The sequence below is a fragment of the Sceloporus occidentalis genome, unplaced genomic scaffold, assembly GCF_023333645.1.
Source record: "Sceloporus occidentalis isolate IW3139 unplaced genomic scaffold, rSceOcc1.0.p SCAF_13, whole genome shotgun sequence".
NCBI lineage: Eukaryota > Metazoa > Chordata > Lepidosauria > Squamata > Phrynosomatidae > Sceloporus > Sceloporus occidentalis.
In genome coordinates this window covers 1113547-1138555 of record NW_028316993.1, presented here as the reverse complement: position 1 = coordinate 1138555, position 25009 = coordinate 1113547, and the positions used below count along the sequence as shown (strand labels likewise).

The window sequence follows — 25009 nt, the reverse complement described above, 5'->3', positions numbered from 1 at the left end:
TCCAAAAGGCATCCATTTAAGGATGTTGGCTGCATCCACATTGGGGCAATAACCCAGTTTGGCACCGCTTTAACTCCTTCCTGGCTCAAGGCTGTGGAGTTCTGGGAGTTGGAGTTTGTTGTGGGGCCCAGAGCTGAGCAGGATGGAAGTCAAATAACAACAAATTAATCACAAGGCCACAGTTGAAAGGAAAACCATCCTTTAATTGCCAAAAAAGTATGCGCTGAAAACAATGTGCATGGGATGCCATCTATAATGAATGTCAGTGTCTCCCACCATGAAGTCCCACAGAGAGAGCAATGGGATTGCTGTGAGTCAGAGGTGCAGGCTGGGTACCACCGCCAAAAAGCCCTTGGCCGATGCTGACGTAATGCCGCAAAGAAGTGGAGGCAATTCCTCTGGTGCTGATGCACCACAAGCCTCCCCTGCCTCCCTCTCCTCCTGTCAGTGAAAACAAAATGGTTGTGCAAATGTAATAAACAAAATATTGCCCAATATTCAGGTGGTGCCAAGTATGGGATGCTGTTATTTGCCATCAAGGCAACTTTGGCTTATGGTGACCCTATGGGAATCCTCCAAGAGTCACTAAGAGTCCTGCTCAGGTCTTGCAAACTCAGGGCAGCCATGGTTCCTTTCATTGAACCTAACCCCTGTAGTGTAGTCTTCCTCCTTACTGCTTCCGCTATCATCTTTTCCAACAAGTTGCATCATCTCATGATACTGTCTGAAGTAGGACATCCTTACGATGCTGTTAAAGACTCACCTTTTACCAGCCCTTCCAAAAGGAGAGGTAGTAGCCACCCCATAGAAGTGGGGGACACAAAGCCTTCCAGCTGTTGTTGGGCTACAATTCCCATCAGCCCTAGCCAGAAAAGCCAAGGATGAAAGGTGAGAAGAGCTGCAATGGTTGCAGATTTCACAACAGCCGGAGGGCCATGTGCTCCCCATCCCTGATGTCTATTTCTTCTCTGGGATCCTTTTGGGTGGGAAACTCTACCTAACATTTGTCCTACACCTCTTTTTCTAACAACTAAACCCCACTCTCTATTTCTTCTACATTTGCCCCAACAGAGAAAACAGCTTCCTCCTCTTTTCTCTTCTTCGTGAAACATTTCTTTTTACCCAATTTGCCCGTGAAATCTGAACGGAGTCGGCTGCTTCTTGTACCGACCGCCTTTGCAAGGCATGAGGACGCAGTCGCATACTGGAACGCAAGTGTCAGTGGAGGCCCCAATTCTTCCTTCCCCCCCCCCCACCCTCCATGAAAAGAGTGCTCAGATTGTACGCCTCTCTTCTTGTCCAAAGATTTGGGAGAAGCGCTCTTTTCCCCTAGTCAAAAGTTTCACTCTATGAAGACCTAGGCAGCCCTTAGTGGCTACCTCCAGTGTCTTGCAAACATTTAGCATGGAGATCATGTCTTCAACTCAGGCTGAAGTCTCAGAATCCGGTCTTCATGTGGGGCTAACAGTGGAGATAGAGAAGGTCTACTGGGAGCTACACAAATCCTGCCACTGGCCCACGGAGTTCAGTTCCCGACTGTACTGGGAGTCCCAGTCCCGTTCGAACACCTTTTGCAACTGATCCCGGAGCGTGGGTTGGATCCTGGCCTCTACGTTGCTCTCATTCACAATCAGGGCAGACCCTGCTGTGTGGAGGAAGTAATCCCCAGACCAGTTGGATGTTCCTGGAAGAAAACAGAAACAGAAAGGGGTGTTTCAAAAACTATGGGCCACATCTAGCAATAGCAAGTACATTTCTATACCGCTTATCAGTGCACTTAAGCACTCCTTAAGTGGTTTACTAAGGCCTGTTACAGACTGCCAAAATAAAGCTGCTTGGGGTCTCTTTGGAGGTATGCTATTTAAACGATGCATGGGTCCTAAGAGTCCGGAGGTCGTGCCAAAGCCACACTCCATTCCTAAGCACTGGAGCGCAGCTTTGGTGCAGCTTCCGGATTCTTCGGATGCATGCATCATTTAAACAGCATACCTCCAAAGAGACCCAAAGCAGCTTTAATTTGGCAGTCTGTAACAGGCCAAAGTGTAAGCTGTTTGCCCCCAACAAGCTGGGTACTCATTTTAGCAACCTAGGAAGGGTGCAAGCCTGAGTTAAGCTTGAGCCCCCTTGGCCGGTATTGAACTCGCAACCTTATGGTTTGTGAGTGAGTGGCTGCAGTACAGGCAATCTTAGAGACAGGCCCCAAAAAAACCCAAACACTTGTGATATTTTTCCGGTTCCTCATCCCATTTTTCCCCCTTCTGGAAATAAAATGAAAAAAGTAGACGTCAGGATCATGGTCCAGATATGGTTCTGCCATGCTTAATTGCTGTACATAAGCATATGTATGGTAATGCGGGATGGTGGGGCATGCTATCTTATTGGTGATGCTGGTAAAATAGGACATTGTGTATCATCCATAGCCTAGGATAATGAACAGATGTGTGGGAAGGAAGAATGAGTTGCAAATTACAACACTTGTTCTTGAGGGAAACTATAGCTTGAAGAAGGAAGGGTAAGGCCTTGGAAGACAGCATATTTTGAGTTCTTGAAAAATGGCATGAAAGTTTTTGTAATGGGTGAATGGTTTGGACTCTAAGTATACTGCATAACTGGAAACACTCTTCAGTTCTGGCAACAATTATGTACTACGATCAGCTTTCCTTACTGAATAAAGCTTTTCTGAATCTGCTGATGTTCCTGGAGTGGAGTTAGCCTGTAAGTACTTTTATTACACTGAATTATGGAATATTTTATTTTACAATGATGAAGAAAATATTTAAGACAAGGTATTCATATATTTACTCCTGCTACAAGTTACATACCAGACACTCTTTTATGTATGACTATGTATGGTATCTCATATGCAATTCCTAGTCGTGGTTTCCTTTTCTTGATTCTCTTTATAGGAATGAGTACTTTATGTCTGCTTGGCAATACAGAGAAGACTAGAGAAGATACCATGATTTTCTTTGTTTTGCTAATGCTGATGGTTATTTCTATTTTTACTACTATTTCCTCTTTTTTTCCCTCATAAACTGGCAAAAGCAAATAAGATCCTTATAGTTCACAACCTTATAGTTCCATTTGTAACAACAATGACAACAAAAGATTGAAAAGGTAAATTCAGTTTGCAGTCTGATTTATTTTCTAGTTGTAATATATCAAGCATGATGTATTAATACCAAGCCAAGTTATATATGATGTATATTGTATTTCCAAAAGAACTGAGGGTGCATTGACACTGTAGAACTAATGCAGTTTGACACCACTTTAACTGCCATTTCCAATTTTTTATGAAACTATCACAGGGTTTTCTTGGCCAGTTTTGTTCAGAGAGGGTTTGCCATTGCGTTCTTCGGAGGCTGAAAGAGTGTGACTTGCTCAAGATCACCCAGTAGGTTCTCATGGCTGAACAGGGATTTGAACCTTGGACTCTTGGAGTCCGAGTCCAACACTCAAAGCACACCACCATGCTGCCTCTCTTGTCCCTATACTTTGGCTTGATAAAACCAACCAACCATCCTTGTTTCCTTTAAATTGTAAATAGGTTTTTTAAAAAATAGAAATAAACCTCTAGTCCTTTCCAATGTTAGTTGTAGCCTCATTGGTGGGAGGGCTTGGGGCTGGAGAAATGGCCCACAGATCCCCCAGAGCTTGCCCATCATGGCATTAAGATGCCCAATTCCTAGATAACCCCCCTCCCCTTTACTACTCACCAATATAAGCCACTTTGTCCGTTACCATGAACTTGCTGTGGTTGACTCTGGCGTAGGGGATCTGGGCCTGGGTCTCGTTCGCTGGAACCACAAAGAGCCTCTAGAAGAGAAAAGGCACAAGAGGGACATGGAGGTGAGACCCAAAGAGGGAAGGCTGGAGTTTTGCATGCAAAGAAGATGACAAGGTGGTAGTGGTGATATGGGGCTCAGGGACAGTGTGGGTAGAAAGCCACTGTCATTTTCAGCCAGGGTGGGCAAATGTGGAAAGGGTGGGACTATTTTCTACCCCTGCACACCCCTAAGCAGGTTGCACTGGCATACCTAAACAGATTGGAAGCAACATCACATCACATCCAGTTTCAAAATTGGCTGAGTTTTGGGCAATTTGTCTGGTTTTTTTAAACAAGGAGTTGTGTTTTGCAGCAGTTTTGACTCACATTGATCCACTGGGGTATGTAAATATACTCCCCCAAATGAGGAGAGAACTTTGGAAGACTTCAGGGGCCACAATGAAGCATCAAGGGCTGCATGGAACTTGTGGACTGTACTTAGACCAACCCTTTATTAACGTATTAAGGCAGGCTGAGTACAGGAGGAAATATATGTTCACTCCACCTGATGCATAGATCACAAACATCACAGAGAGACAGGAAAAATATGCAAAGTCTTATCCAGAGGACCACAGCCACACAAAGTCTTATCTAGAGGACCACAGCCACAGCTCCTGAGAATAAATAGCCCAAAGGTTTTCCCTCCCCACCAACACAGATCTCTCTGTTGGATGTTTCTCACCACTTCCACGTTGTAGTGGGTCCGGTTGTCTTGCATGGCATTCAGAGAGCGCAGAAAAGGGAACATGTAGGACTTGGAGTGCCTCCAGCAGCCGACCAGGAGACGGACTCGCACTCGCCTCTCATAGGCAGCTTTCCTCAAGAAGTTATCAATCATTGGCCAGAACCTGAGTGGAAACAGCCAAGAACCTTGTACTAGGCACAGCTCATCTCACCTTTAGCACGGTTCATCTCATGCCCCCACTCACCCTTGGCACAAACCGAGATGGCATAGCTGCACTTTGGGGAATATTTTGGAGTACAGCAGTATGCAGGCGCATTCTAGCTATCCAATCCTAATTTCCTCTCCTGGGGTCCTTTCACACTACCCAGTTATAGTGCTACCATTCCCTTTTAAGTGCCATGGCAACATCTAATGAAATCCTGAGAGCTGTAGTTTCAGAAGGGAAATTAAGAGTGCCAAGCAGTAGTCCCCCCCCCCCCCCCCCCGGCAGGAAAGATGCTTAGACCTGAATTTAGGATCTTTGGAAATGCAATGCAAAGCATGTGTTCTACCACAAAACTATACTGAGGCTCCAGTTACATGTCAACATTTGTTAGCCCCTTGATAGACCTCTATGGACAGTGGCAGTGTATCTGAGCAGCAGACGCTGGGCACAAGGCACCCCTTTCACAGCCAGTCAGTGAGCTTGCTAGAGACATCCAGCTATCCCCTATTTGAGACACAATGTTAGGGTGGTGGCAATTCTCCCATCTTACTGGACTGCAGGAAAGCATATACTGATGTGACAGAATATCAGGCTGCTGCCACACTGCAGAACTAATGCATTGATAACACTTTAACTGTCATGGCTCCATCCTATGGAATGGGATTTGTAGCTTGTTGTTGCACCAAAGTTCTCTTACAGAGAAGGCTAAATATCTCACAGAACTACAAATTCCAGGATTCCAGAGCATTGAGCCATGGCAGTTAAAGTGGTGTCAAACTGTATTAATTCTGCAAAGTAAACCCAGGCTCAGAATTCTGAGAGTGCAATACTGATGAAAGCAGGAGAGATTATAGCTCAGCCCAACACTTCCCCTGTCCCATATCTCTTTTCTTTCTCTTGTAGCCACATGTTACCTCTTGGGGTGGGAGAACTCCATTGTGGGCAAGTAGCTCATCACAGCGATGTAAACAAACTCTTGGGCTCCATCAATGACACCCAGCAGGGCCTGAAGGTCCTCAGTCCGCCCCGGGGCACACAAAGCTGGGGGAGCACTCTAGAGGTAGCACAGAAATAAAGAAGAAATGAGACCCAAGAAATGGAGAGGGGTCCCCAAATGATCAGACACATGGCCAGTTTGGAGCAAAGTGCTGGCTGGGTATTTGAGCAGACTAGCTTGGTTGCTTGGGAAATTTTTTGCAACATACAGAATATTTGAAGGGTGTATTGACCTGAGCTCAGCAGGCAACTTTCAGCCCCCACCCCACATGCATGTATTAAACCCCAGGATGTGTTGTTCCAAGCGGGCTGGATTCCTGAAAAATAGAAAAGGTATCAGAATTAAGAGATGCACTAACCGCTACCATCCTCACAATGACACAAGATTATGCTGCGATCTGTGTTTCTCTTTGATGCTGGTCCTGAACTGGGACCAGAACACCTCTTCACATCATGGGCATCTGAGCAAAAATGGGCATCTTCCTCATTTGGGAAAAAAATATATTTGCAGGTATAATTAGCTGAGCCTCTGCCAGCAGTCAGATGGGTTTTAGCCTCTGTTGGCATCCTGTTCAAACATTAACAGCTTTCCAGTGGCATGAAAGAGTTAATTTCTATTAGTGAACTTGTGTCATCCTTTTCGCTTTAGCATGGCAGTTTGAAGCTAAGCAAAGACAAGGAAGCTGAGAACAAATTTGGGGAGTGAACTTTCCTCTGTAACTAACCTGGTTGTACAGTTCTCATAAGTGCTGGTAAATGGGCTGACTTGTGCAATTTGGTTTTCTTTGTTTGTTTCTTCACTGTATAACCCTTGGGAATCCATCTTCCATTGGCCTAAAGGGTGTGCACCCCAGTCCAGGGGCCCCATATAACCAGCTATGGGGAATCTGACCACAGGTCAGAGATAGTCTGGATAGAATTTGTTATTTGGAGATCTAATTCTACCATTGGTTGTGAGGGTATGCCAGACCCCACCAGTAAAAGAACTGGAATGCATCTCTGCTGTGTACCAGCTGCTGCCTCATGTGCCACTATAAAGCTTATGCTATAGGAGTAATGTGTGTTCAGTACCAAACTCTTGTGGAGGAACTACATCCAGTTCCAGTACAGACCAGCAGGGTTACATATTACTGATTAGTCAGGGATGTCTCATCTGATAACATCTGATTTGCCAGAATCCCACAAGTGAGACTGGCATCATTTTTGCACAAAGTGCCAGGCTGTATCATAATACATGCACCAAGTACCCACCGAGAAATACACCCCAGCATCTGTGCCATTCAACTGGAGCTCCAAGGGTGTCTCCTTGTTGTATGTGGTAGAATAATTGGCCGGCCAAGGCGATGGGATGGTGGCGTTGGGCAAACCCAGGGTCCAATATGCTTCAAACATCTTTCCTAGGTCCTGGGCCAGGCAGCTGCAATTGTACACAGCCACCCCCAGCTCTTTCACCTGTCAACAGCAGAAAAGAGCATTATGGAAGGTGGTTCTCTTCTAGGCCAGAGATAGGAACTGTATGGCCCTCCAGATGTTTTTGCATGCAGCCCCTCTTACCCTTCACCAATGACTATTCTGGCTAGATCTCATGGGAGCTGTTGACCTTCCAAAAATATCTGAGGGCCCACAGTTGCCCATCTGGGTTCTAAGCAGAATAGGTTCAAGCCATTTTGCCACTGTTACCTTTTCTACAAGAAATATCAGTGCATAATCAAAGAGATGCACCCCAGATGCCTGCAATGCTCAAGAAGATGCTGGACCAGAAACATGCCCTCCTTAAAACATACAGCTCTTCGTTTTCTAGGTTTCAGGGCAGTTTGCAACAGCATGAAAACATAACAACATCTACTAAAACTGGAGTGGGAATTGTGTGCCCCCTCCAGATGTTGGACTGCAACCTCATGAGCCCCTAGCCAGCAGAGGCAACAGTGAGGAATACTGGAAGTGCCAGTCAAACAACACCTGAAGGGCCTCATGGTTCCCAGACTGATCCTAAAATATGATAAAAGTAACTATTGCAGAATGGTATTTAAACAGGATAGAGGCAGCAGTATTTCTTTAAAGGCCTAAACATATTTTTACTTAGCATCTGAAGAATGATAGTGTTGCACCAAGCAGCTTTCTGGGATTAAAACAACACCCTCCAAGTGCCCTCTGCCTTGCTGACATCTGCCTAACCCCAACTGAGAGGGAGAGGCACAGAGGAGAATGGCTTTGGCTGCTATGTTGCCAGTAGCCTTAGAGATGGAGGTCGCATCCTGACCTCCGCTGCTTAGACCCACAATGGGAACATTCTCTTTCTCTCGATCAAGCCGAAACATATGGCAACTTCAGACAGAAAGAGATTCTTGACCTTGTTTCCCTTCAAGAAGGATGTGTCACCTGTGTGAGGGCTCGCCAGTCCATGTTGGCACTCCCAAGGAAAAGATGCATCTGGTCCACTATCCAGAATTTGGTATGCAGGATTCCCGATGTAAGTCTAGGCAGGTTGACCTTCCGGACCTGCACACCTGAGTGGATTTGGAAACAGACCGAATCAGTTTTTGTCTCAGCTCACACACAGCTACAATAAACATGTCCTTAAAGTGGTTTAAGCATTAGACTAGGGCACTGTGAGACTAAGGTTTGCATCCCTGCTCAGGCATGGACACCCACTGGGTGACACTAGGCAAGCCATATTCTCTCAGCTTCAGAGGAGGGTCCTGAATCATTTAGGCTGCCTTGTTGAAACGAACAAGGGAAATCTTGTGATTATTGCCATCAGCTTTCATGCCTTATGGTGGTCTCCTGGATCTACTCACCAATCTCCTCCAGTTTCTGGAGATCTTTGCAAGGCTGTTTGGGGGTAGGGGGGTTGACCGCTATCCGCACTGAGACCCCTCTGCTGGGCAGTTTCAGCAGCTCTGCTAGGATTTCTTCCCCCTGTTTGCAAAGCAAGCATTATTTAAGGCATGCTACTGCACAAAGTAAAATAAAAAGATTCCTTCTCATGCTAGATTCCCTCCAGCCTTTCTGTCTCTCAGTGTAAATTTCAGTGGGCCTGTTCCCAGTGTAAAGTGCTTGCAACAAGCCCTTGGCATGTGGAGAGAACCAACTGAATTTGTATATATCTCTGATGCAAATGCTGAAGAAGAAAGCAGAAACAGTCATCATACCAAAATATGATCTGAACAATATCTCAACAGAATTTACAAAGTAAGAAACAGATTTGCAAATGTACTTACAATGAGGTGATTTGTGGTACTGTGCACTCATGCCAAGCATGGGCTTACCATCTGTGGTTTGAGCTTCCCTGGACAGCATGCCCTGGATTTCTGAATGGATGTGCATGCACATGGTGGCGCAAGTGGGAATGCGCGCCCATTGATAAAAATGGGACTTAAGGTCCCACGTTTTTTACTATCCAATGGGGGGGGGGGTCTGGAATGGATCCCCCATGGATAGGAAGGGCACACTGTAATTAAAATCACCATTTTGGAATATACCCATCAAAACACAACCGAGGCAGGCAGAGGAGATAAAAATGTACTCTTTAGATAAGGTGTTATTTGTTGTTGGTGTTGTTTTGTGCCTTCAAGTCAACTCTGACTTATGACAACCCTATCATAGACATGATAGAGTTTATGGTAAGATAAACTCAGAGAAGGTTTGTCATTGCCTTCCCCTAAGGCTGAAAAAGGTCACTCTGTGTGTGGGGGGGGGGACCAAGGGACAAGAGGACAATATTTTATCTAGTGATTACATTTTTATCTGCTAAGCTTCTCTCCATTGTGAAACAACAGCCCACCAGAAAGTCAGCCATGTCCTTCTCCTCACTTTAGCCGTCTTCAGAATCTCACATCTGTCAAAGGACTCGGCCTTGTGGATAAAGTTCCCTGATTGATGGCATCTCATGTCAAGCTTTGGAAAACTAAATCTGTTACGCTGCTATGAAATTTTATCCAAAGCTTGTGCTGCTTAAACCTCTGTAACCAAAACCCCGACAAACGGATGTTCCACTTTCCCTGAAAGGGACCTTTGATGGTACCCGAGGCTGAAGGGGACTCTCTAGCCAGGCAATTAGATGCTTGTTTGCAGCAATGGAGTGTGTGTTTGTTTGTGTGTGTGTGTTGTCTGATTGGAGCCAACAGAAAGTGACTCAGAAGTATTAAGAAAACCAGTATGATATAGTGTTTTGAGCACTGAAATAGGACTCTGGAGACCAGGGTTCAAATTCATGCTCAGCAATGGAAACCCACTGGATGGCCTTGGGGAAGTCCCACTCTCTCAGCCTCAGAGGAAGGCAAAGGCAAACCCCTTTCAGCAAAGCTGGCCTTGTTTTGCATTCAATAGGGTTTCTGTATCTCCTAGTACTTAGAAAATTTCCTTTTTTGGCATCCATCTCCCAGAATCCCCCAGGCAGTGCAGATTAGGGGATTCTGGGAAGTGTATTCCACAAACAGTGAATGCTCCAAGAACTGTCACAAAACTTAATTCCTGAGTTCTGCTTATTCACCTGGCTGGCAGAGGGATCCTGGGTGTGAATGTCTTCATTCGTCAGGGTCCAATAGAAGGATGCAATGTCCAGGGTGCTTCTTGCATCTCCCAGAAGCTTCATCCAGCCCTCAAAAATAGATGGGTTGATAGTGCTGTTGTCATCGTAGGTCAGGCCCTCAGGGATGCTCTCCAGCAATGTGATCCTGAGGAGAGAAAGATGTCCCTTTAGCTTGAGGATTTGGTGGCATGGATGACTCCAACACTTTGGGTAGGCTGGCTGGGCTGGGATGCTATGACCCAGGAACCATAATCTTGCCTCCCATTCCCCAAAAACCTCCCCATCCATTAGTTGTCCCATTCAGTTTCTCCAGTCATATGGTCTCACCAGACCTTGGAAGGATTCAGCTTCAGAGGATGGCATAGGCAACCCCCCTCTGAACAAATCTTGCCAAGAAAACCCTACAGGAACACCATCTTAGGGTTGCCATAAGTCGGAACCAACTTGAAGGCCCACAGCAACAACAAAATAGCATTTAACTCTAATAAGTGAGGATACAGCCACAGTGGATAATACTCTCAAATTTTGGGAAAGGATGCCACAACATATCCAGTACACTCCATTGAGAAAATGCTCAGCCTCTGTGACATCTGGGGAGGGCACACAAGAACCTCATTATTTGGTTCTCATTACAATCCCTGCCAAGCCCCAAATCATGTTCCAAAAGACAGTAGGTGCCACACCAAGAAGCCAGAAAAAACTGTGCAGGAGGGAGAAGCTCACCTGCATGGGTCATTGCATGTGTTGTCCAGGGATGGGGTAGCAACCATGTTCCCTATGGAGGCTGGACTGTGGAAGGGAAGGAAGAACATGCGGACCAGAAAGGCTAACACCAGCATTGTAGACAAGATGGTTATCACCAAGATGTACCGGGAGTCCTGCAGGAAGATGGGCAAAAGCTGGTTTATGATCCAGTACTTGCGGCATGATCCTACTAGTAGCTCCCATATTATTGGGCAGATAATCCATCCCAGGTTTTTACTACATTTGAAAGGAGCTGTCCAAGTTGCTAAACCTGGTTAGAAATAGGTTCACATTTGTGGGTGAAAACCTGGAGTAGTTTTGGTGTCCCATTGACACTGGAACCACCAGCTGCCCCTGGCATGAGCTTAGTAGCCAAGATCAGATGAGACTGGGTGCGTTCAGGGTGGCATGGCCATAGCACAACACTGAGAAGACAGTAACTTGGACCACACAATGAAATTCCAAAGACTAATAAGCCTAGAGGCTTCATCTGACCTAAAAGAATCCAGACAAGGAGGCTTTCCCCCACTTTGCAATTGTAATCATCCACATTTTCAGACTCAAGTGGTGGGATGGAGTTCAAAGGGCATAAAGGTTTTCTCCCCCAAAAAATACATGTTAAAAGTAGGTATCCTGGGCTTAGAGACCTGCCCCCCTCATCCCCCAAATCAAAACTGGGCTTTTAAAATTTCAAAGTAAATAGAAAGCTAGCAAGGCCACCCCTGAAACTTATCTTGAGAAAGGGCAGGGAAACCAAGCAGAAGGAACCCACCTTGTGTGGTGCCAATCTGGGCTGTTCAGTGAGTGGCGGCTCTTCGGGCACATGCAGTGTCTTCAGCTGTAAAAAGGGGGAGGAAAAGACAGAGCAAGGAAATTAAGGAACGAGGAAATCCAATCAGCAGAAAAGATTAATGTTTTCTTCGTCTGTGTCCCTAATTCGCACTGGAAGGGACTGCAAATTCCCATAATACTAATGTCTGAAGACTCAACAGACCAGCAATGCACTGGTTCTGAGGGAAGAAAATTCAAATGGTACTACCACCAACAATTTTTACAGGGCATGACCCACATGGGTTTCCTTGAATGCACATGCATGACTGTGCAACAGCACTTTCCAAATGCATTTGCTTTAGGACGGGGGGGGGGGGGGCAACTGTTGGAATTTGGGGGCTGCAGTACGCAGCCAAGGGACTGCAAAGAACTGTCCTAGGCCCCCATACCCTGAATAGGTTTTCATGTTCCCAGTGTCCTCACAAGGCACCCAGTGGGGTGTGAGGTCAATTTTGTCATGTTTTTGCTCTTTATGTGGTGTTTTAGATCCACCACAGCCTTTTTTTTTCAACAGAAAGTGACTCAGAACTATTTTGGAAAGAGTTCCAAAATGGCTTAGGTCCACATGCAGCCCATGGCCTACACTTTCCCCACCCCTGCTTTAGTGGGACTTGCAGGAAAACTTCCATGCCCCACATTTATCACTACTATCAATGCTATTCGGAGAGTCTACCCTCTGTTATCATTATGGTGGTGGGCAAAGAGAATCCTTTCCCCGCCGTGGCATTCCAGCTCCAAAAGCACATCTACAAATTAGACTTCAACACATGGAATTGGTGCAACTGAGAGTTTACCTGCTGGTACGTGACGTGAGGTTTCATTTTCTCCAGGTAGCTGGGACGCAACAGGCAGAGAAAACTGGTATCTGTGACAGGCAGAGAGTGACGTGATCAATGCTTCAAGAGAGAGTAGCATCCCTAGTGGGTTCAGCAGATGGCCAACAAAGAAAGTACAAAATGACAGAATTGTCTGGTGAGTGCTGAATGTGCGCATGGGGCATTCCTGGGTGAACAACTGGCAGATTCTGATTATGGAAGCAACCTGGGGCAATGGTGCAGCAGAGAAAGCTCTGAACCCACAATTTGCTCTCCTCCCACAGACACAAAGGCCAGAATCCCAATGTGAGTATGTTTTCTTTTGGATGGGGTGCAAGTTACATTGTGGTGATTTTAGGGGAGCCAAAAACAGGGAGTCAGATCTAGTCCAGGCATGGTGGCAAAAAAGGATAGCCAAAAAGTGGCTTGGACAAGCAAGGAAGGGGGGGGGGGGGGATTGCTGTTAAAGGATTGCTTTGATTCCTGAAGTTGCTAAGAAAGCAATTTTTCTAAAATGCTAAAGCAGCTACTAAAAGAAACTTCTTCCTCCTTTCCTGAGTCAGGCGTATTCAATTACAGGACAAGTGTTAGTCACAGGACTCCAACCCACATGCTTGACGTTTCCTCTCCCTTTTCTTCAATTTTGGATTTTGAAACCCACCCAACACTTTCCAAGATCCCATTCCTGAACTAGCCAGCAGGCTTCTGGATTCCCACCCGATTCATGCTGAGCAGCCCAGAGAGCAAAAATCGCTTCCATTGACTCTACCAATGAAGAGGACAGTGTGCAAGTGGGAAGAGAATGTGCATGGATACACTCCACTTTATGTCATTCCTTACACACGTTCCATTTTTGTTTTGGGCATCCAACTTTTCAGTTCTTCCTTTTCGGAGTCTTCTCTTTCCACTCATGTTTCAGTTTGACTTTCCTGATACACACACTCTCTCTGACACATACAAACACATACATTCTAAAAAGGGCTTGTTGTCAATACCTTTTGCAGGCCTGTTTCTTATCTACTTAACTGCAATGCTTCTAGGGAAGGCAGGTCACAGTGGCATCATAAACCAAACAAGGGACCTCTGTGAAGCAACAGTTCAACAGCTGGAACTTTTTCATCACTTAGAGAGAGAGATGGAAAGAATATCTATATCTATATCTATATAAAATCAGTAAATGTGTTTCTTGAGTGTTAGGAAATCCTGACAGGAAGAAACCCGGACTGATAAAAATCTCTGCAGTTTGAGACTTACTCTGTGCAAAACTCCAATCATTTTTGTGTGTGAAGGAAACAACATTTTCTGCATAGGAAATAATAGTTCTATCCATAAATATTGGTTTGTGTACTACATAAAATGCTGTTTTCTGCATCAAGAATACCAAGTGTGAGTTCTGCACAGAATAAGTCCTGAAGTGTGAACAGTCTTTGGAAATGGTACAGTTTTCAAGGCCTTTCTCACCATGGGGAAAAAAGTACTTAAAGTATTCCTTGCTTCCGGGAAAATGAAATTAGCCTAGAATTACATCCCTATTTAAAGATTACACTAACGAATTCACCCAAACAAGCTCAGGAGAAAAAAACAGCTTGGCTGGGGAACCCAAGGGAGCCTGCTCACATGATCCTGGCGCACCAGATCTCTCACTTGGCACAAACTTTGATGCCAAGTCCTTAAAAATGCAAATCTGGCACCTGGGAGGTGTGAGATCTTTCTTTCCTTGGAATGCAAATGCCAATTTATGTGCCATTCCTGGGTGGCACCAACCTACTTTCCCGCAGGCTGCTCCTAAGCAGAGATGCCATCACACCAAAAACGTACTGTAAGCTCCAAAGGATAGCTCTTTTGCCCCTGACCAGCCAGGGTCCATCTCTCTCCTTCTCTTGTGCCAAAGTGAACACAAAACAAAGATCAGTTTCCGCTGTGGTTACAAAAAGGAGTAGAAAAGACACACTCTTCTATCCTCCACCCCACTGATCTAGATAATAAGCAGGAAGCAGGCAAGGAACCTACGCACCCAACTTGACTTACTCAGCTTGTTTCGATGGGCAGAAGCCACAAGCCAGCAAGCACTGTCAGAATCCGGCTGAGTGACTCCTCCTCATAGCCAAGACCAGTTGGCACTGCCAACCTAGAAGAGGCCAACTACCACCTTTCAAACCCTAGCATCAATTCCTAGCATCCACCTCTGCCCTGGTCTCTTGGCCTCCTGTCACCCAGCTCAACAAAGGAGAGAGAAATAAGGTCCATCTCTGCTCCTTATGCCAGCCTTCCCAGCTTGTTCTTCTCCTGGGGTGCTAGCCATGCTCTCTCTGTTTGAGTGTGTTGCAAGATGCTCTGTATTGAATCTATGGGTCCATCTCACACACTATGCTTTCCTCGAACCACTGGCTTTCTCCCGACAGCCCTTCCTGGAAATGTTGCCAGTGCCGCCAAGCAATGATCCCGAGGCTTCCTCCTTGCAGACAAAGCAGAGCCGCAGTTGTGGACCCCCCAACCAAACGCCCGCCTTTGGCGAAGGTTGCCCAAATGGCCACAGACCTGCAGACCAGCTGTTCTGGAGCAGTGCTTCTCAGGCTGATGCTTCCTGATGTTGTGTGCCTTCAAGTCTTTCCCAATGGTGAACCTAAGGCAACCTTATCGCAGGGTTTCCTTGGAAAGGTTTATTCAGAGGGGGTTTGCCTTTGTCTTCCTCTGAGGGCAAGTTGCCCAAGGTTAGCCAATGGGTCTTCATGACTAAGCAGGGATTCGAACCCTGCTCTCCCAGCGGTCCAGCACCCAAACCATTACACCACACTGGTTCTTTCGTAGCTGATGTAGTGGACCAGTAACTGTTCCCCCGCCAATGTCCCATGGACTGGTACCGTATTGGTGCCCATTGGCTACAATTGTTCTGCTTTCTCCTGGAAACTCACTAGGAACCTATAAAGGGTTGTGAGGCTCAGCGGATGTCTTAGTTTAAGGGTGCGTCTACACTCTACAGCTAATGCAGTTTGACACCACTTTAGCTGCCACGGTTCCATCCTACTGACTTGTGGTTTTGTGAGACACCACAGTCAGCCTAGCATAGTGCTTTGAGCATTAGACTATGACTCTAGAGACCAGGGTTCAAATCCCTACTCAGCCATGAAAGCCTACTGGGTGACCTTATCAAGTAATACTCTCTCAGCTTCTGTAGATGGCACTGAAGCACTTGAAGTGGGGTGAAACTGCATTAGTTCTATAGTGTAGATGCAAGTCTTAGTTTTTTTGGGGAAAGGTGGGATCTCTGCAATCCTACTAACAATAACGCGACCCTTTGGGTTCTCTAAGTGGAGAACTGGGCTCAGTATGGGGTCCGTATGTGTGGGGAGACCCTAGTGCCCCCTTCTTCACACAAACATATCAGTGATTCACCTTATCAGTGTAACATATCCATATAGCAAAGTACTGCATCGTCCAAAATCCACCAAACAGTGGTAGAATTCATAGGTATTGCCCTGTTAGTCAGTAAAATCAGTATACAGAGAGCTCTAGTAGTAGCACCTTTGAGACTCAGTGAAGTAAGAGGTTGGCAGCATGAGCCGTCATAGACTTCAGTCTACTTCCTCAGATGCATTTAGTGGAGTGGAAGCCAGGGACAGACATGTATATGCCACTGGCATGTGAGAATGTCAAAGACGGGACTCATAAAACAATGACAGTACTTGCCCATAGGGGAACATTGGGGAATATTTGTCTATAGGGGAACATTGGGGAATATTTGTCTATAGGGGAACATTGGGGAATATTTGTCTATAGGGAAACATTGGGGAATATTTGTCTATAGGGGAACATTGGGGAATATTTGTCTATAGGGGAACACTGGGGAATATTTGTCTATAGGGGAACATTGGGGAATATTTGTCTATAGGGAAACATTGGATTACTTGCCCATAGGGAAACATAGGAACATGTTTCTCCAATGTTCCCCAATGGTTCTCTATGGGCGAGTATGGCTTCCTTAGGGGAAAGTGCTATGTTGCCAAAGCATCGCAGCGCAGCCCTTTCTTCCCCGGAGGGACTGAGGCTGGCCCTCCTCCCTCCGATCCCCGCCGGAGACTCACCCTGGGCGCCCGAGAAGCCCGGCTCCGGATCCTGTCGGCGTTGGGAGGGCAAGTGAGCCTCTGAGCATGTGCAGAGCGCCTTCCTTTGTTCCCCAGCACCTGCTCAGGGCTGGCTTTGCGGAGCGCGAAGGGACCCTCCCTTCCTCCAGACCCAAAGCGCTGAGTTCAAGGTCTTCTCTTCCAAAGAACAACAAGGAACAGGTTGGACTGGGAACCACTGGCCCCGCCCCTTTTGAATGACCACGCCCCCTTTTGAATGACCCCGCCCATCTGTCTCGGTTTTGCCTTTTGCACTGGCCCCGCCCATATATCTTGGCCCCGCCTCCTTTTCAATGGCCCGTCTCTCCTTTTATGGAGTGGCCCCGCCCTTCGGTATTGGCCCCGCCCCTTTGCTTGGACCCGCCCTTTAAACTTTGGCCTCGCCTCCTTTTCATTGGCCCGTCTCTGGCTTGGCCGCGCCTTCTTTGCAGTGACCCCGCCCACTCTCCCTTGGCCACACCTCCTAGGCGGGTAAACAAACTACAGTATGCCTTGGTTCGTACCATTCTCTCCCTGAGAAAGGGGGGGAATGTGAAGAAACTCCGAGAGAATGTGAAAGAAACTGCCCTGCTTCACCCCTTCGTTTTCTCTCTTTCTTTTTCTCGTTTTCTAACTACGCCATTCGTTTCGTCCCTCAAAAGAGCCCCCTTTCCCTGGTTCCCCCTCCCAGGCTCTGCAAATGGTTTTTTCCAAGGAGGCTGTGGAGAGACAAAAGGAGCCACGAAAGAGGAACTTTGGGCGCTTTCGCTCTCTGTCCTAAGATGCCTGTGCTTTCTCGGGAAAGGGATTCTGGGAGTTGTAGTCCATTCGAGCTCCTAGACTGCGGGACTAGATCTCCATTTCAGCCTTCTGTCCAGGAGGGATTTCAGAATGCCCTCCATTTTGAGCAGGACTAAGAAGCATGAATTTACATTCATATATATATTTACCTTTGATTTGGTCATGTCCTCCATTTTGAGCAGGACCAAGAAGCATGCATTTACATTCCTAAGAGTGATTTTTACCTTTGTTTTGGTCACATTTTCCATTTTTCTCGATTGCCCTCCATTTTGATCATGAACAAGAAGCATACATTTACATATATATATATATATATATATATATTACCTTTGTTTTGGTCATGTTCTCCATTTTCCTCTACTGTCCTCCATTTTGAGCATGACCAAGATTTACAAATTTACATTTATATATATATATATATATTACCTTTGTTTTGGTCACTTTCTCCATTTTTCTCAAATGCCTTCCATTTTGAGCAGCACCAAGAAGCATACATTTACATTTATATATATGTTTTACCTTTGATTTGATCATGTTCCACAGTAAACCATTACTCACCAGAATGGACCGATGGGGCAGGCCAATAAGGGCATTATGCGCCCCACAAATAAGACCCCTTTAAGTTTCCTCCCTCAATTTTTGTTCTTTGGCCCTCAAATTTCTAGCATTATTGCTGAGCATTTTTAGAAATACAGTGTAGGTATCCAGCCAAACGGATGTGGCAGAGTCCTTCAAAACCTCAAAAGGAATATGAAGTCGAAGGCTTTCGTGACCGGCATCCATGTTTTTTTGTGGGGTTTTGAGGCTATGCGGCCCATGTTCTAGAAGAGTTTATTCCTGATGTTTCGCCAGCATCTGACAGCCACAGATGCTGGCGAAACATCAGGAATAAACTCTTCTAGAACATGGCCACATAACCCCCCAAAAACCCCAAAATGAATACATCACTAAACTTACTAAAACATGGCGCATGTAGGAAGCCTTTTTCTGTGCATATATACTCTTTGAATGCAGCAGAACTCACCTTTGGTGCCTCTATAGCAGTGTAATACAATTCATTCCCAGCTTCTACAGCGCTATATAAATAAAGCATAATAATAATAATAATAATAATAATAATAATAATAATAATGTGTTGACTCCATATTCAGTGTTTCATCAAAAAAGCAAAAGCATACGTTTGAAAGGACGACGGTTTCACTCCACTTTGCAGAGAGATCAACGCACATTAGATTTCATATTAACACTTCGGACCATTATAGTACAATGCCTCAAACCATACACATTAACTTCCTAGTCACAGTTACACAGTTCTCACAACTATTTTGTATGTGGAAAATCCTATATTCAACCTGATTTGGGTTTTTTTTGGAAGCGTCACATCCTTTCTTAAATAAAATGTATCTATGGGTCCAGAACAGACAGGCCGAAATAAAGCTGCTTTGGGTCACTTTGGAAATGTGCCGTTTAAATGGCGCGCGCGTCCTAAGAGGCCGGAAGCTGCGCCAAAGCCATGCTCAGTCCTAAGCTTTGGTGCAGCTTCTGGCTTCTTAAGACGCGTGTGTCGTTTAAACAGCATGCCTACAAAGTGACCCGAAGCACCTTTATTTTGGCCTGTCTGTTCTGGGCCTTTGGGTATTAGGGGTTTTAGACAAGGGCAACAGGGATGATATATGGAGAACAAAACATATGATGAAGGATCGAACAAGTTCAACCTGGCAAAGAGAAGACTGAGGGTTGGCACAATTTGTTGGTGTTAATTTGCCATATCTTTAAATATTGAATGTCTCCAAAAAGAGGATGGAAAGTTACCTGCTGAGGATGCCCTAGCTGGATTCTTTGGGCAGGAGATTGGACTCAATGGTCCATGGTCTATGATTCTATCAGATGCTGAGCTCCACAGGGACAGAAGTTGGGGAGAGAAGAGGTTGTGGGTTTGCCCAGCCTTGGGGTGCACAGCATGTCCCTAGCCAAAGATTTGCCATGAAAAGCCTTCTGCAATTGATAAACAGTTTATTATGGATGAAGCAGCAATTGGGAGCATTGGATCAGGGGTGCAGATGGGCTGGGGGAGTTCACTTGGCACCTGATCTGCCCCAGGTTCGGCTGGCAGGGCAAATGGACCAGCTTTTGCCCTTCGTTGGGGAAAATCCCTTAATATCCCCCCTTGACCCTCTCCCTCTGCACCCCATATCTCTCCCGCCCTGCATCCAGCCTTGCGCCCATAGGGCTCTCTCTCCACAGCTCACAAATAATTCTAGCAAGGAGGCTTTTTCTTTATTATGAAGGAAGCAGCTGGGGGCAGCCAGGAACAGTCTAAATATTTCAGGGCTACAAAGGTTCTCTGTTCAAGGGCAGGGCCCCGGGTGCCCCCCTCTTTCTTTCTCTCTCTCTGTCTCTCTCCTTTCTCTTCTCCGCTGCACCTCTGCCCTTGTCCTGCCTGGGCAAAGGAGCCCCGCCGCAGATGGGTCAGTGGTGACTGGCGATGTGTTGGAGGTAAGGGGGCTGCAGCTGGTGGTGGCGGTTCCGCGGTGCGTGGAGCATGGCCTTGAGTGGGGCGGCCCCTCGGTCCAAGCCATGCTTGGCCAGCCAGTCCTCCTCCGACAGCCAGGTGGCGGGCCCAGACAGCTGCATTGTGGCAGCAGTGGCGGCGGGTTCAAATGCTTCGGTGGGGCCTCTTTGCTGGGGAGAAAGAGGGAGTGAATTATGTTTTTGGGTCCTTTCCTTTTGTAAGATGCTCTGAATCCCAGGAATGGGGATAATGTGGCAGTCACAAATTCAACCACCTCCTATTTATTCTAATCTCCATATAATTTCTGAATAGTTATAATGCTGGTCCTAACAGTTTTCTTTATGGGATTCCCTCCACCCCATACACACATGCATACACCTTGCTCCCTATGTATCTTTCATATGAGCTTTTGACAAAGCTTGTTATTCTCCACATCCAAAGTCTTATCTTTTGACTGGCCAAGCCATGGGACAACATGAAGCATATCCTATAGATCAGATACAGACTCAAAAACAATACCTTTGGCCCTATCCAGACAGGCTAAAATAAATCTGCTTCAGGCCATTTTGGCGGTATGCTGTTTAAATTATGCATGCGTCCTAAGAGTCCGGAAGTCATGCCAAAGCCACAGTCCAGTCCTAAGGACTGGAGCACATCTTTGGTGCAGCTTCCGGACTCTTAGGACACATGCATCATTTAAATAGCATATCTCCAAAGTAGCCTGAAGCAGCTTTATTTTGGCCTGTCTGTATGGGGCCAAAGTCTTCCCCTATAGTGACAAAGAAAGGGTGTCTGGAGCAAGTGAAGAGCGCATGGGATGATTGGGTCACTTGCTCCAAAAGTAAGCATGTCTGGTGGGAAGCAACTGTTGTCAATGCTTGCCACTTGTCTTGTCTTCTCTCCAACATTGTCTTCTAGCCATTCTTCTCATGCCTACCAACACACTGGCTGGCACTATTGAAAGGACTTGCATAGGGCTGTGGGCCACCCATCTTTGCAGGGATGAGCAGCCATGGCCTTCCAGATGTCTTTGGGCTACAGCTCCCATCAGCCCTAGCCTCATTAGATGGGGGATGACATGACTTGCAACTGTAATCTAAAAACATCTGGAGAGCCACAAGTTGCCTGCCTTTGCTTTACTTCTTAAACCTGAGGTAGGTCACATGCAGTTCTCCAAATCTTGCTGGACTGCAGTTCCCATTAGCCCTTAATCAGCAAGGAATACTTGGAGTTGCAGTCCAATAACATCTGGAGAACTGTGTGATTCCCCCCTGTCTTCAACAGTTTAGCCTTTGATCATTGTAGTTTTCTGCTATTTTTCTAGGATCCACATTCACCTCCCCCCCACTTTCTTTTTTAACTGAACACGCATTTGGAGAGTAATGGAGTCTCCTTTTTGGAGATCATTGAACAGAAGTTAGATGGGCATCTTTCAGGAATGCTTTAGTTCTGTATTCCTGCATACCAGGGAGTTGAACTAATGACACTTATGGCCCCTTCTATGATTCTATGATTGATTCCACACCATCTCAAAACTAACAGAGATCTAGTGGGGAGATTTCTGAAAAGGACCAGCACATTCATGGAAGACGCTTCCTTCAATAGCATGTTACCATAAGTATCAATATACATGTGGATAATGTGGGGACGCAGAGGTATGTGTGTGGTACAATATAAAAATTTCTGGAAGCTATGCATGCTGCAAAGAAGACACCTCTCAATCCATTTACTGCTGTGCGTGTGTTTTCCCCCTCTGAAGTTAGTGATGCACTATTTGGAAAGCCTGGAAACAACTGCCGAAGAGGGGAAAATGAGCATTTACTCTTGTCACCATTTGGTATCTATGAATTGGAGAAAAGAGGAAGAAAGAGAGGAAAACCTGGACCTCTCCTTTTCACACCTCCTAGCATCTCTAGTCCAATCCCTGGATCTCTCCTTTAGAGATCTGGTTACCACCAATACTGGCCACTGCCAATGTTTTGATTGAATGAATGAATCAGTCAGTCAGTCAATCAATCAATCAATGCTGTACAGGGATCACCTCCTGGTTCAGGTCAGTTTTAAAAAGCACTCTCCAGAAGGTAAAGGCTACTACACTCACAACTGCTGCTGAAGGCACCCTGGTGGAACTTTTGCAAGATCTAGACCCATTGCCTAAGTGTTGCCCTACTGCCTCCATATCAGAAGGCTTCTTTGAGACTCCCTTGTTAAATGAAAGAGCCATCTTATATCCCCTTCTGCTAGAGGAATTCAACAGCTGGTCCCTGTTACCTGAGTGTTGGACACCAGTCCTTTGGGGTAATTGGGATCCTCCTTTGATTTGGACTCTGGCATGGAAGCAGTGCTGGTGTTACTCTCCTTCTCCCAGTTTGGGATATCCTCTGGTGAGTATTGTCCCAGCAAGATGAGGTTTTCAAATGTGGGGTCCAACTTGGCATGGTGGGATGCTTTGCGATGCTTGGGACTCTCATGCCGGTTCCTGTAATACGGCAGGATAGGCTCTTGCTGGGCCTGCTGCTCATGGCGCAAACGGAGGTTTTGGTGGAGGGGCTTGCGCCGGCCAGAGGCAGCCTCTGTGTGACCAGAGAGAGGCTCATAGAGCCCCCCACTTGGTCCTTCACCCCACACTTTCAGGGGCACCTCCCGGTTGGCTTCAGCAATGCTAAGATCATCCATTTGGCTGGTGGTCCTTTGGATGCCATGGGCATTCTCCTCATTGAAAGGCTCCTGGCCAGAGTAGAAGTGCTCCTCTTCCATGGCACTGTAGACCTGAGTTTCCTCCTCCATAGCCTTTCCCTGGTTGGGTAGTGATTCATGGAGGCTCCTCATGCACAACTGGTAGTACTGGGTGAGGTCATAGTTCTGCTTGAGTGGCTGTGTGGAAATGTAGGGGTGCTTCAGGGCTGCACTAGGTGTGATGCGCTCATGGGAGTCCCAAGTCAACATTCTCTTGATGAGCTCCACCATGCTCCTGAGGTCAAAGTATTCAGCCAAGGCCTCACTGTCTGGGTAGATCATCTTGTGGACATTCACTGTCTCCATCTGGTCCAGGGACTTCAGCACATACTTCCTCCTTTCCACAGATTTCACCTTCGTGTCCGACAGATATTCTGCTGGGGTTTTCAGCTGCCAAGAATTCACCGCCTCGGGGTGCTGGCTTCTTTTGAAAAAGAGGTGGGCTTTTCTGGCAGCATTAAGAAGAGTGGGTCTGGGTATCCCTTGAGTCTCACAGATGTATCGTATCTGGTCATATTCATTGTTCCCAGGGTAGAGGGGCCAGCCAAGGTGCAGCTCTGCCATGACGCATCCCAAGGACCACACATCCACTTTCTCACAGAACGGCAGCCCTAACAATATCTCTGGTGCCCGGTAGAATCGGGATTGGATGTATGGCTCTTTGACATAACGCACCTCGTTGAAGATGCTGGCTGAGCCAAAGTCAATCACCTTGACTCGGAAAGGATACCTCACATGGTCAACCAACATGATGTTCTCAGGCTTCAGGTCTGCATGGATTATGGAGAGCTCTTTCAGCTTGGCTAAGGCTCTCAGCACCTGTGTGGTCACTGTCCGAATGTGGCGGACTGGCAAAGGGGAAAAATTGTGCTCTTTCTGGAAGTCAAAGAGGTTTTGTTCCAACAGCTCAAAGACCAAGTAGAACTTGAGCTCATCATGGAAAAATTCATGGAACTGGACGATGTGAGACTGCTCTGAGTCGACCTCCGACATGGTTTGTAGCAGTTTCAGCTCGTTCTTGATGATTCTGCTCCGGTAGGAGTCATTCTTCAGGATCTTGATCGCGACCATCTCCCCCGTGCTCCGTTTCCAGCTTTTCACCACTTCCCCAAATGTCCCCTTCCCCAGGATCTCAAAAACGTCATAGAAGTCTGATTCTGACTCAATTGTGACCATTGTTCTGGGCTTGCCCAAACTCAGAAACACAGGTGCAAAACTGGCTTCATGCAAAGAGAGGTTCAGCAGCCTTTGAGCCAAGAGAACCCCAGTCCTTCTCTGGAACAATGGGTGATGCAACAGTCAGCTCAGTTCCAAAGTTGCCAAGTTAATAAGGTTCTGTTATGGAGGCCAGTCACCTGCTCAGATCATCATCAGAGTTTCCCTTTGGAGATGGGAAGCTGGGCTAAAGCATGAAGCAAAGCACCATGCAATGATTCTCTGCCATACTCCACAAATTTGGGCATTTCTGGGCATCAGGACTCACTTGCAGGAGCTTTGCGGTACCCATGGATAGGGAAAGAGAGGACTCTACTCAAAGCTTTTGGTTTTTCAAATGAAGGTGGGCATTTGGCACATGAGAGTTCATTTTTTCTCTACATCCCTCACTCCATGTTCATAATAGACCTTGAGTAGATGAAGACTTCTGCATCTGTAACCTTGGTCTGATGTTCAGTAGAGTAGAGGATAGAGAGCTGGTGTGATATAGTGGTTTGAGTACTGGACTAGGAATTTGGGAGACTAGGGTAGAAATCCCTGCTTGGCCATAGAAAACCCGCTGGGTGACCTTGGGCAAATCATACTCTCCACATTAGATAGAGGCAATTGCAAACCTCCCCTGATCAAATCTTGCCAAGAAAATCCTGTGATACATTTTTCTTAGGGTCACCATAAGTCAGAAACAACGTGAAGGTGCATAGCAACAACAGAGCATGTTGATGGGGTAGCCCTCAATCCTTGCTTTGCAAGTGAATTGTTGGCCCAGTTGACTTCCTCTGGTTAGATTGTTTGAAAAGGGTGGACATTTTGTCATCATATCTGGGGTAGGCATGGAGAGACAAGACAGAAGACAAGCCTCCACCTAAGGCCAGATGTTATCTTTGCTCATGTGTAGTGGACATACATTCAAATTTTTTAAGAGTGGTGAAAGGAAGGTGAAGCTGAAAGTTGGCAGATATGGAAGTGAACACTCTCCAAAAGTAAAGTCAGGCTTGGGGCGAACGATTCTTCT

The 25009-nt window shown here is 46.3% G+C and overlaps 2 protein-coding genes across 2 annotated transcripts; both read right to left on the bottom strand.

The window, feature by feature from the left end:
* Nucleotides 1–182: 182 nt before the first annotated feature.
* Nucleotides 183–16924, bottom strand: PLD3 (phospholipase D family member 3). Its single transcript, XM_089478757.1, has 12 exons — nucleotides 16716–16924; nucleotides 12613–12683; nucleotides 11760–11825; nucleotides 10967–11121; nucleotides 10205–10388; nucleotides 8511–8631; nucleotides 8092–8219; nucleotides 6964–7164; nucleotides 5631–5770; nucleotides 4509–4674; nucleotides 3717–3816; nucleotides 183–1684 (listed from the first exon to the last, which is right to left on the bottom strand). Exons 2-12 carry the CDS (start codon nucleotides 12637–12639, stop codon nucleotides 1485–1487), a joined length of 1488 nt encoding a protein of 495 aa, XP_089334883.1. The 5' UTR covers nucleotides 12640–12683; nucleotides 16716–16924; the 3' UTR covers nucleotides 183–1484.
* A 2936-nt stretch (nucleotides 16925–19860) lies between these two features.
* On the bottom strand, nucleotides 19861–24000 carry HIPK4 (homeodomain interacting protein kinase 4). Its single transcript, XM_089479287.1, has 2 exons — nucleotides 22318–24000; nucleotides 19861–20216 (listed from the first exon to the last, which is right to left on the bottom strand). The coding sequence occupies exons 1-2, from the start codon at nucleotides 23956–23958 to the stop codon at nucleotides 20004–20006; spliced, it is 1854 nt and encodes a 617-aa protein (XP_089335413.1). The 5' UTR covers nucleotides 23959–24000; the 3' UTR covers nucleotides 19861–20003.
* Between the last annotated feature and the right edge of the window lie 1009 nt (nucleotides 24001–25009).

Bases quoted from the DNA above. Each gene is read 5' to 3' on its own strand.
- PLD3 (XM_089478757.1), bottom strand. From the start codon at position 12,639: ATGAAACCTCACGTCACGTACCAGCAG. The intron at 8,220-8,510 runs GTGAGTAGATCC...AAATCCACTCAG, and splicing joins CCAGAAACTGGAGGAGATTG to GTGTGCAGGTCCGGAAGGTC. The intron at 5,771-6,963 runs GTGGGTACTTGG...TGCTACCTCTAG, and splicing joins ATGCTGGGGTGTATTTCTCG to AGTGCTCCCCCAGCTTTGTG.
- HIPK4 (XM_089479287.1), bottom strand. From the start codon at position 23,958: ATGGTCACAATTGAGTCAGAATCAGACTTCTATGACGTTTTTGAGATC. The intron at 20,217-22,317 runs GTAACAGGGACC...CTTTCTCCCCAG, and splicing joins GACTGGTGTCCAACACTCAG to CAAAGAGGCCCCACCGAAGC.